Below are 12,217 nucleotides of genomic sequence, written 5' to 3' on the forward strand. Positions count from 1 at the left end.
TCCAAAACAGATTTCCCGCAGAAATGGCTAAGTCATGTCTGGAGGTGCCATGGGTCCTATGAAAGGCAGGGTGAGAAGACAGGGGCTTTACTCTTCCTTCCCTATTTTAAATATGTACTTCAGCCATTTGGATATTGCATTTACCTGAAAGTCATCAAGAGCACTCTCCCAATTTGCGGCATTTAAGAAAGGTTTGTCTTTATTCACTCTAACAGCAAAAATCCCTTTTCATCTGGTGGGAAAGGATGGACTGATCCTACTTTCCCTTCAGGTATTAGCTGCTAGCTGGGTTTCCATCCCTCTCTCTCCATCAGAGGATGGCCACCCCGGTGCTGGCCTCCCCACGCCGGGTGATGCCCTGCCACTGCCTCGGCCTTCCTCTGGCCTCGCTGCCCTCCTCATCTCACTAGATTTACCTGATCCTAAAAAGAAAAAATAATATTTTTTTTTAAAAAAAACCCCCAAACACCCAATAACACTTCAAGTTTAGCCATACATTATCTTTTCAGATAATGATCCCAGCCTACGCTCGTTCCTCTCACGCTGTCGTGATATGGTTTCAGTCAGAAACAGGCGGTCGTTACGGCGGAGGCAGCCCGAGCGACAGCCAGACCCTGTCAGGTCCGCCGCGGCGGAGCGTCCCGCTGCCGCCCCCGCTGAGGGGAGCCGCCCCTCGGGGCGCCCTGGCGGCGGGGGCCGCCCACCGCCGCGCCTCAGCAGGGAGGGGAGAGCGGCGGCGGTCGAGGGGCCGGGCCGGGAACTCCAGACGCTGACGGCGCTGCGGGGGGTCGGGACGGGCTCGGCGGAGTGAGAGGAGCGGCTGTGAGGGGCGCGGCGGCCGCTTGGCCCCGCTGACTGCCCGTCCCGGCTCTATCTGTGTGACAGTCCCCGCCGTCGTCAGGGCGCCCGGTCACTTCGCCGTTCTCCCCGCTGGGATTTCGCGGGTCGCTCTTCTCCCGGTCGCCCACCGGGACTAGGCGGGGGGCGCGGGGGGGTCTCTCCCCGCCATGGCCTTCACCTTCGCCGCCTTCTGCTACATGCTGTCGCTGGTCCTCTGCGCCGCCCTCATCTTCTTCGCCATCTGGCATGTGAGTACACCAACCTCCCCCCCGGCCCCTCCGCCGCCCGCGAAGACCCTTAAAAACGGCTCCAGCCCCAGGGGGGTAAACGCACCGTTGTGGGGGGTGTCGTGGTGTGAGGGGAGAGGGGCGGCGGGACGGGCTGGGGCCGGGGCGGGCAGCCCCGCACCCGTGGAGCCGAGGCGAAGCCCCCGCCGCCGGTGTGTGCCGCCGGTGTCCCGCGGCGGGAGCGGGCGCTTCCCCCGCCTGTCCGCCCCGCACCGCCGGCGCTGCCAGGGCAGACAGACCGCGCCGTGAAACCTCTGCGTGGGTTATTTTATTTATTAAGCTTTTACAAACGTAAAGCCCAATGGCAATGCTTCTGTGATAGCTTATAAAAATATCCCCGGCCGTCCGCGCTTCTGGGAGGTGCTTGCGCCCCGAATGCTGCCCTAGCCGTGTGCGTGTGGAGGCCTCCTTGTGCTGTGGGCTTTGGCTGAAGTAAAAGGTGCTCATGACTCCGGCACGGACTGTGCTGACGGGATCTCCGAGGTAAGAACAACTGTGTTTCTTGCCCGAGAATAGAGAGTTGTGAGGGAGAAACCTCCACGTACCTGATGAAGCAGTTAGGTTGTTTTTTTCCTTCGATAATTACTATGTTAATAACTTTTTAAAAAGTCGGATTTGAGTGTGAAACTTCCTCATCCTTCTAATGCATGAACTGGATGTTGGAGTCCACCTTCGTTGGTTTCACTGGGAAGTGGTGGTGCCCGTACCTTACTGTACGTGGGTTGGCCGTGGCAGGCGCGAGCGTGTAACTTAGAAGGTGTCTATTTCTGCAGTAGTGAAGTTATTCTTACGCATAATTTGCAATTCTTTTAAACGGTTATGTGTTTTGGAATTATTTACGCTACGTGCGTGCTACTCAAATAACTTCGTGCCATAAACATTCAGGATGGAATAGGATAAGTTGAAAAATAGAGCAAGTCTCATGGATGCCTCTACGGATACCTGATGGAGTAAGATTAAAAAAACCCCTCCTTTGACTAAGAAGCAAGGGTGATACAGAATTTATTTTTATTGAAATGAGAGTAAAGCTGCTATCTTAGTTGTATGTAAGCGTATTAGAACTATGAAATGGATCACTCTGTTGTGAGAATTCTTTGATATCGAATTATTTTGAACTCTTAATGGTGCAGTTACAAGTTTTTCTTATTAATGAAACCACAGAAGCGTGATGGTAATGCCAAGTACTGTAGTGATATCAAGTACTGCAAGGCTGAAAAGGGTCTCTAGCAGTCAACTACTGCACTCCTGTTCCCTGAAAAAAGGAGTAGTAAAATTTAGATGATTACTCATGTTTTCATCCCTCCATTTCCCCAAACCTTTAGGTTCCCAAAAGTGAGAATACTACAGCTTCTTCAAAGGGTTTAGAGTTAAATGTGTATTCTACTTGGAATCTCTTGATACAAATTAAAGTTATTTCCTTCATTACTATCACAATTTTAATGATTTTTTTTTTTTTAATATGTTTGAAGTCTGTTATTGTGTTCCTTTTTTCCTGGACTGAAACTGTTGTCTGAACGCATATTGTACTTATAGCAAATGGGGCAAATTATTATTCTTCCATAAATCAATGTAGTTACTGCAAGTTTACTCTTAGTGAACCATTTTTCAGCTTTCAGTCTGTAAACTGATGGAGAGCAATCCATTATTTGTAGAGGTCCATAAGAGGCACCTAAGAAAGGAAACCTTTTGTCAGTAGGCCTGTGTTTATGGTGCATGTTCGTACATCTGTTGAAAAATTGTTGAGGGATTGAAATTGAAAATGGCTGGAAATGCTGTTCTATTGTCATAGAGCAAGAATTGGTACTGTCTCTTCCTATAAATAAATAATAATTCTATTAAAGTACATGGTTTGTGAAGGTCATAGAATAACAGATGTAACACCTTGCCAGAATACACTTTCAAGCATGTCTGTTACCCGTATATACAAAACACAAGGATTTTTATTATCCTTTCTATATTAACTGTTATAATCTGATTTCTTATTTCTTCTAAAATGTAGTCTGACATTTATTGAGTCACAGGAGTTTCTTTTACCTTAAACATCTCATTGCGAAAATCTTCCCAAGAAACAAAACTCCTACTCCTTCCCTGTGACCTGATTTTTTTTCACCGTAATATATTTGTAAGGGACCATAGATATATTTTAAATAGGTTCTCAGAAGGGCAGTGGAGGATTTTAATAATTGTATTTTCCTGTTAAAACGCTTTTTAAAAAAACCCCAAACGCGTTTGATTACTAAGAATAAGTTGTTGATTAATCTGAGCGTCCCATCACTTTGCAAGATTTCTGAGGTTTTAAGACTGAATGAAAATTTTAAAGGACAAGAAAACTGTAGCATTTGGACTTCATATTGTTCTAACCTGAAGCTGGCTGAGGTTTGGGCAGTTGTCTGGAATGAATTAACAGTGGATCAAATAAAATCTCATTTTCTTCCTGCTGAGAAGTCAGATGAATTATAATTTTCATTAATATTGATGTAATAGGTCAATAAAAATGTGAAACCAAAACAAAATAAGAGGGCAAAATGAGGATTTTTGGTTTTAGGAACTGTGCTTTTCTGATGCCTTTCTTCTAAGAAGTTAAAGACACTCTATACATTCCTGTGCTCCATACTCTTTGGGGGCAGACAGAACGAAGCTGGACAGAATATTTTAAAGGAATGATAATAAAATGCAGAAACTGCTTCAGACATCTGGAAGATGTAGTAATTTTTTTCCTAGCTCTGAGTGATCTTCTCATATAGGTTGCCAATGGTGTCTGTCATGATAAAAAACCAAAACCAAATTAGATACTGTCAGAAACATGTATTTAAACTATGCACAAGACTTACCTTAATGTATTATTGCTGGAATTTCACTCATACATATAAAATAAAAGCAAAGGGATGAAAAATAGAATTCTCCATCTACTACATAGTACCAATACCAGTCTCTGGTGTGGGACTTTCTTAAGCATTTAGGTTTGTTCAGTGACCACGTTACCTCTATCTGTAATGACACAATATTAGAAACATCATGTAGAAGTGGATGTTTTCATGCCACTGTTGTGGAAAAGTACTAGAGAATTCAGTAGAGGATGATGACCTTTCTGCTTGGTTTCTTCTAACCAACCTCTGGAATTTAATAAAACCTTACATTTCCATTATAGAATTATATAAGCTGTTTCAAACAACTCTTGGTGTTCAGAGTAAACTTTATGTAATTCTATGATTTAGTCCTTTCAAAATTCAGGAAAACTTTTCCATCTGAGGCCTAAAACCTTTCCCTGAGCTTGAATTCTCGTAAGTATACAGTTGGGTAAAGTTGGTTGTATTTGAAGCTATATTAGCCAAATGTATATCAGCTAACTGAGACTGTCTTCAGATGAAGTTACTGAGCGTCAAAATGTTGAGCGAACTTTGGTGAGTGAATATCTTGTGGAGAGAAAAAGTAATACGTAGAGGTACCTCAGTACAGTTACTTTGAGCTATATACTGCATGTGACTTGCTTTCCCAGCTGAGGTGTCACTGAAATGAGTTTTGGCCAAGGTGTCCTCTCGTCTGGAATAATGCAGCTGAGCATATTTTGGGGGGATTGCGTGATATAACTAGCAGCAGCATTTGGTCTACTAACTACATAATTTTATATCCTCATCTGATCATGTTGTAAATTCAAGAACAGAGTATATGGTCATCTTACTAGTGATCACAGAAACTTTGTTTTTCTGTCCTCAGCTCTTGTTCTTCTTTATAAACATCTTTTTATTAATCAGTTTTACTCCATTCCTAAACTACCTTGAACTAAGATTTAGCATCCTGTTAACATTTAGGTGAGCTGTGCCTGTTTGAACTCCCAACAGGGTTTGACATACCACATTAATTTCTAGTGTAGCTCCACTGAGTTCTGTCTAAAATGAAGTTGACCAAATTGTGATTTGTCATCACTTAAAATGTGACATGTTTGTGTGAACTCCTGCAGCACTGTTATTCTCTTCAAATACATTGGTTTTGGGTAATCTGAGTCCTTCCCTTTTTTAATATTTTAAGATGAAGTTACCTACTTTGAGATTTGTTATTTTAAGGAAAGCTTTAAGAAAAGAGCTCTTTGAAGTGTTCCATTTTATAATACCACAGTAAAACAATTCATAAATACTAAGTACATTACTGTTTCAAAAAAAAAAAATTTCTGTGGTGGGCCATCTCTTTTTGAACTCATACCAGCATATCTTTGAATGTGACTGCTTCATAACCAGTAGTACTTAAGGATTGCCAGAAAATATTAGGAGTATCATGCCTGCCTGAGAAGTTGTATCAAATGTGATGGGCTTTTGGAGTATTCTGATATAATTGTGAATTCAAATGAATCTGGGAAGAGCTCTCTGGCATGACAAGAGTTGTGTGCACTGAAATTGGTGACAGTTACTTGAACCAAGCATAAGAATAAAGCAGCAGAGCATGGAAATTGTTTTGGGCTTTGCTTTTTTTTTTTCTTCCTTATTTTTCTTTTGAAGCATGAGGATAGTATTAATTCTGATAAACGACCTTAATATGACTTTGGCTTGACTTAGCAGTTAGAAGTTCACAGGTAAAAACAGTGGGAGGCAGTGATCGAATAGACTAATATAGGTTAAGATTGACTTTTAATTTTAAATTAAAGCATCCTTTTTTGCAAACACCAGGGAAAGCAGCCCTTAGAATCTGTATTCTGTGCTGTTTCTGCAATTGACTTTGTGTATTATGTTTAGCAGACAACTTGATTTATCTATGCCTTGTTTTCTCATTAACTAAGTGTGGGTAATAGAACTGAACTCCAAGTACCGCATGCCATTTTATTTAACGTATATCCCTAAAATGCCTTTGCTTTCTGACAGAAGGTGCTATGTTGCCACTTACGTTATTTTTCACTGTATTGTCCTGGTGATGTGGACCATATTTTATTAGTACTCAAGTTGCAGTGGCTTAGGTAAAAAATTCGAAAGCTCTCCGAGAGTTACGTATGTGGAATTTGGTGAATATTCGGTATCTGACTCATTGAGGCTTCCTCATAAAATTCCTAGCCTAATTTTTGATAAATTGTACAACCTTAATTTTAAAGATACGGAAGAAGTGCACAAAGGAATCATTTAAAGCTTGGGTTGATAGCAAATTCAGTTGAGTAAAGCACTTAGGTCACAAACTAGGTGCTAGTCTATCAAAGTTCTCTGTGTATCAGTGTCTTACTGTTTCTGTAGCTTTGGTTTGGAAGATAGCCATCTGTCTTACCTGAAACCAGTAAAGAGATCCAGGAGCTCACTTGAACGTGTGCTTCTCTTCAGTAAGGGCTGTCAGTCATCTCAGTTTAACCTCTTTACAATGCTTTAGAGCCTGTCTTGAAAAGAAAGTAATTTCCTTACAGACTTGTGGTCAAGCTTGAATTTTCTTTCAGATATTGAAGTTCAGTGCTGTCCTTTAATGAGTCATTAATTCAGTTCTCTGACAATACTGGATAATTATGTGATTAAAAATAAAATCAGATTAAGGTTTGATGAACAGGAGTACAAATGCTGTTGCTGCATGTTATACATATTTCTTGAAGATATTTTTATTCTCTAAGCGGCTAAGCACATTGTCCCTGAAGGTTTCATAGTCATGACAACTTAAGGAATGAGTCTGATATTTCCACTCTTTTTAAAGACAGAGCACAACCAGATTGGTCTGGCTAACATAGCTTGACAGTTCCCTTACAACTTTGCTTTCAGAAGTTTGTCACATTAATGCTGACAGGCAGATATTAGGCCAGGCAGCACAGACTGTGGAGCAAACTTTATTTTATATATTGGGAAAACAAGTATATTTCAGTTTAGTTACATTGTCATGTTTAAATAATAATTAAAGAATCATAGAAGTCTTTGGGCTCTACCACAGACTTAAATGCTGTGGAAAGATTAAATTGGATCTCTGTGTATGCTTGAACTGTCATGATGAGATTTATTTGGAGAAAGGTTTTAAATTGTGCATGGTTACCACTGGCTGTAATTCCAGATGCTTCACAAGTCACAGTGACTCTGTTATCTGTGTAAAATAAATTAGTCTGTGGAGTCTTGTGCCTCCCACAAAAATGTGCAGAGAACTATTTAAACGTTATTTGGTTGTCACATATCCGATTTTTTTTTTTGGTCCTCAGATTAGTTAGAAGATCTACTTACTAAAGGGATTTCACATCCAAATTGGTAAATAATGTATTTCTAGTGCTTTTTTAAAAACTTCCATGCTTGTTAATAAGCAAGGCAATATAGCTGTCATATTTTATTAGACCGTTGAGTACAACTCTCAGATTGAGTCTGAAGCATGAGGTTATAGCTCTTGTTACATATATTTGTTTATTCAGCCACCACATACTCCATTAAATCACACTTAAAACATTGAATTCAACCCTCTGACCTCTGGCTTAGTTGATTCCCTGCACCCCAACATAAATATCCTTTTATCAAAATATTTTTCAGAGAGAGGGAGAAGCTCAGCAGAGAACAAGAATCTTCTCCTTACAGATACTAGACCTGTCTTTGACTTATTCCTCTTCCTCAGTGCCTCCGACACGCAGTTCATTTATAACCAGCATTGCTGCTGACAGCTGGAGGTGACTCTACCAGGCAGTGAAACTAGGTGTCACTTAAGTCATAAGCTGGGGATACTGAGAGACTTACTCTTCTGGAGGTTGGTGGTTTGGAAAACAGTTCCACTTTCTGTGGAAACAATGCGTATCTCCCATATGAAATGGGTGAGAATTATTATTGTTTCTGCTCTGCAAAGAGATAGTCACTTAAAGTCACAGGACAGAGTCAGCTGATGAGGTAAAGGCAGAAGGATGTCAAATACTACTTGATTTACTAGATCAACCTCTTCCATTGTTTCACAGTTGGAAATTCCCAACAACAAAAAAATAATCAATTTGTGACTGTGATGCTGTGCAGAGAGCGAGATGCAATTTTATCAACAGAATGGTTCCTATGTTTCCTATGATAATAATTACAACTTCAGAAATATCCAGTTCCTGTTAAAAGAAATAATAAAAGCTTCGTAGAATGATTTTGATTAGAAGGGACCTAGGCAATCATCTAGTCAAATCTCTTCTTCAAGACGGGCCTAATTTTAAAGTTAGGTTGGACTGCTCAGGGCCTCATCCAGATGACTTATGAACTCTCCATGGTGAAGAGTCCACAGCCTCTCTGGGAACCTGTTCCAGTACTGTACTTCTCTCACTGTGAACGTTTGTTTTCTTACACATAGCTGGAATTTCTCTGGGTGCAACTTCTGACTTTTGTCTTTTGTCCTCTTGATGCATGCCCGTGAGAAAAGCTTTGTGCTGACTTCTCTCTAACCCACCCCAGGAAACCGAACGCAGTATTTATATCCCGCCATAGCCAAGGCCACTTCCCTCAGTCTCTCCTTGTACGTCATGTGCTCCAAACTTCTTTTGTCCACCAGAATGGCCAGATCCTGTTGTGCTGGGTTGTTCCCAGGCTGTAGTGTTGCTTGTGGATAGTCTATCCCAAGTGCAGGACTTTTCCCTTGGTCTTGGTTGACCATCATGAAGTTCTTGCTGGCCGATACCTCCAGCTTGTCAAGGCTGCTCTTAATGGCAGCTGTGCCCTCCATTATGTCAGCTCATCTCCCCAGTCTGGTGTCATCTGTGAACTTGCCTCATCTGTCTCATCTTCCAAGTCATTGATGAAGATGTCAAACAAGACTTGCTCCAGTATTGTTACCCGAGGAACTCCACTCCTAACTGGGCATCAGTCAGATTTCAAACCAGTGACCACTACCTTTTCAGTCTGACAGTACAGCCAGTTTTTCACCTTGTAGTCTGCTCATCCTTTTGGGCAAACTGTACTCCAGTTTGAGTACAAAGCTTTTCTTCTGGGACACAGCATCTTCCTCTTGCTTAGTGTTTCATTGTGTGCCCAGGAAAATTCAGAGGAACATCAATGCACCTTGTGAAAGCAGGACAAGAGTCTTTATATTTTTCTCCACTTCCCACTGAAAAAATATTACTATATAAAGCAAGGTTTATTTTAGGAGTGTTATTGTGAAAAGTTACATTAGAAGGCACTGAAAAATCAGAAAACATTTACAATGGAAGTAGGTTTTCACAGCAAGATACTGCAGGAGTGCTGAACTTGCAGCTCCAGTTTTGATAATGTGAGCACATGAAGCAGAACGTAAGGGAGATGAAGAAGTAGTGCCTTCATTGAGTTGTTCCATAGCACGCTGCTTGCAACTCCTCACCAGTGCAATAGGTCATGAAAAACCTTTGGGTTGATTTTGGGTCTTTTTGTATTTCTACACTTCTGCGGGTTAGGTCATATTCTAGCTAATTTTTTAATGCAACCAGAAGTCTAAACTAAGCACATCACTGGAGGAACTGAAGTTTAAAAAATTAAGGAAATCTACAGTAAAATGGTGAGAATTAGTAGGTTATAGTCCTTGCAATTCTCTGATAATAGACACTGTGCAAGTGCCAGGCATTGTTGATACAAGCGCCATTTTTTTAATAGAATGACATTTGATTTTTGAATGCATTTAAATGCCAACCAGCTTCATGCTGTGAGTCACTGTTTCGAGTGTTTGATTGTTTAGTCAATCTTGTGTTGCATTATTACTTTATTGTGTTATGAGTTCTGGCTAAATAGTTCACATTGTATCACCATTAAGGATAAACTGCCTTGTACATTCACAGAGCGGGCATTTATAAGCAAGCATAATAAAGGTTCCACTGAGATCAGTTTGATTGTGTGTGCTTCAGAGTTATTCTTCCCTCAATATTATAGAAACACTATTAGCAGATCCTTTAGAAAATTGATTTGCTGATCATTTAAGTGGCAGGCCTGTTTGGATCTATGCTGAAATGTATCCTTAGCCTTAATCATCCTCCTGTAATTAAAGTAATGAGTTTCATAACAACATAGGTGAACAGATGAGGATGCTTTTTGGGCTGCTGTTTGGTTATTTTACTCTCAACGTTTGATCATTTTTACCAGCTGCTGTATCCTTTCCCCATGTCCTATTTCTGCAACAACAACTGCATTTCTGCTGTATTGCTTCACCTTGCCTTATCTCTGCAAACACAGCTGTGTGGCTAATGGCCCTTTTGTGTATGTGCGTGTCTTGGCCTTGGGAGTTATTTCCTCCAAGTTCTGCCTGGCCTCTTTTGGGGAAAGAAAGAAAACTTGGGAAGGTCTGGAATCTGGTCGTCCCTGCCTGATGCTGCCTGCATTAGAAGAGCCCCTGTTCCCTTGTCCTGCCTTTTGCCGGTCCAGCTGGGTTCCTGCTGTGTCCCTGGGAGGCAGGAAGCATTTCTGCCTGCCACCCCACAGTGGGCTCCTTTCTGAGACAGCATTGGTAGGACCCCACTGTTGAATGGGTACTGAGGAATAAAAATGGGTGGCATGCCATAACCCAACTATTCTGAGGGTTATGTGTTGGTAAAGGTTCAGACTGCCAGGGAGACAACTCTGCGTTGCCTTCTAGTTCGGTGCAATACCCAGATTCCACCTCAATCATCCTACTGCTGCACAACCATGCAAAGTAGAGTAGGTATGTGTATGCCAAACTCACATCTGCAAAATAATATTTGAAAGATAGGAGGTAAACGAATAGTACCCACCGGGTTCCAGTAGGTAAAGAATTCCAATCAAACATCAGGACTGCCAATGAAGGTATGTTTATTAAGTGTCTAAATATTTGCTGATACTTGCTCTGTTAGATCTAACCTTATACAGATATTCACTGATAAAAGTTTGTAAAATTTATTGGTAATAAAAGCGATAATGACCCAAATAACACTCACGATTGCAATTAAGGCAACTGTCAGTGTCATATGGTCAGGCGTCCCTGACTGCGAGGATGTCACTGCTGAGATCCTCAGCTAGCTCTGCTCTGAGGTCAGCTCAAAGGTCAGCTTTTATAGAGCTGCTTAACCTATGTGCAGTTACTTGTAGCTTATGATCCGAAATCAGACGACAAGTTCAGACTTGCAACTTGTGCTCCGAGATCAAATCACAAAACCACACGTAAGGTGCTTTTCTGCTCTTTTGCTGTGAGCACTTCTTGGGGTTCTGCGTATTGGTGTGCATCCTGTTGGTACACATCGTTCTAAGAAAAAAAAAAAGGGAGGGGGTGTCAGTCACTACACTGGAAGAGGGGAAATAGGACAGCATGAAGGAGGAGTCCAGGGAGAAAGATAGGAAGGAAAGAGCAAATGAGAGAAAGAAAAGACATGTGTGAGTAAGGGACTAAAAAGAGGGAAGATTGGGAACACAGAATTCTTGTTTGGGAGACAATTATTTGAGAAGACAGCTGCCTGAATCCAGAAGGTATGGTTGAATTCAGGTGGTGGACGTTTTTGGACAGCCTGTGTAATGAGTCTTCTGTATGGGTATGGTGTAATAAGTGGCATGCTTGAACAGATTTTCTAGCGACAGAACCCAGCTGCCCTTATGTGTTTCCTGGATTTTGGTGAATGTGCATAAATAACTGCTGGTAGGAACGGAGAACATGGGAGAGGGGAGAAGTAGCAGCAGCAGTGTGAAGCCTGAGAGGAAATGGAAGAGAACTCAGCCTAAGGAGCATGTGGGTAATAGTTCTCCCAAGCATATATCAGAGAAACAGAAATTAAAAATCTCAAAATAATAACTTGTAACAATATGTAGGAATCTTTGAAAGCTCAGGAATAGACTAAATTGTGATGTGCTGACTAGATTGGAAACTTGCTGAGAGACAGCACTAGCCAACTGGCCAATCTCTTGTCAATGACTTTTATTTTACCAATATTGGAAAAAAAAAAAAATCTTCCTTTTGATCTCATTCTCTTACCTCTTCCTTTGGAGCAAATATTTTTTCTAGTTGTATCTATTCTGGTATATTTTCCCATCTGTTTACTACCCTTTCCCTGAAATTATTTTACAGAAGCATCCTGTTTATTCCTAGCTTTGGGATTATCAGCTTTGTGCTGTTAACTAATAGAAAAAGTATTTCAGTTCCTTTTGAGAATAATTTATGAAGATGGCGCTTTGTGGCTTTAATGTGTCTGTGCCTTTCTCCTCTCATATCCCTCACACTGTAGGTTTGATGAG

The 12,217-nt window shown here is 41.3% G+C and overlaps 1 protein-coding gene across 9 annotated transcripts in view; it reads left to right on the plus strand.

The window, feature by feature from the left end:
* Positions 1-716: 716 nt before the first annotated feature.
* The window catches only part of CNIH3 (cornichon family AMPA receptor auxiliary protein 3), an 81,542-nt gene continuing 70,041 nt past the window's right edge, over positions 717-12,217 (plus strand). For all 9 annotated transcript variants that reach the window (XR_008576601.1, XR_008576604.1, XR_008576602.1 and 6 more), the window contains exon 1: positions 717-1,088. Coding sequence is in view for 1 of the 9 variants with exons in the window: in XM_054822151.1 (XP_054678126.1) it covers positions 1,008-1,088 (81 nt within the window). In the remaining 8 variants the exon portion in view is untranslated. The remainder of the gene's footprint in view (positions 1,089-12,217) is intronic.

The sequence above is a fragment of the Grus americana genome, chromosome 3, assembly GCF_028858705.1.
Source record: "Grus americana isolate bGruAme1 chromosome 3, bGruAme1.mat, whole genome shotgun sequence".
Lineage (NCBI taxonomy): Eukaryota > Metazoa > Chordata > Aves > Gruiformes > Gruidae > Grus > Grus americana.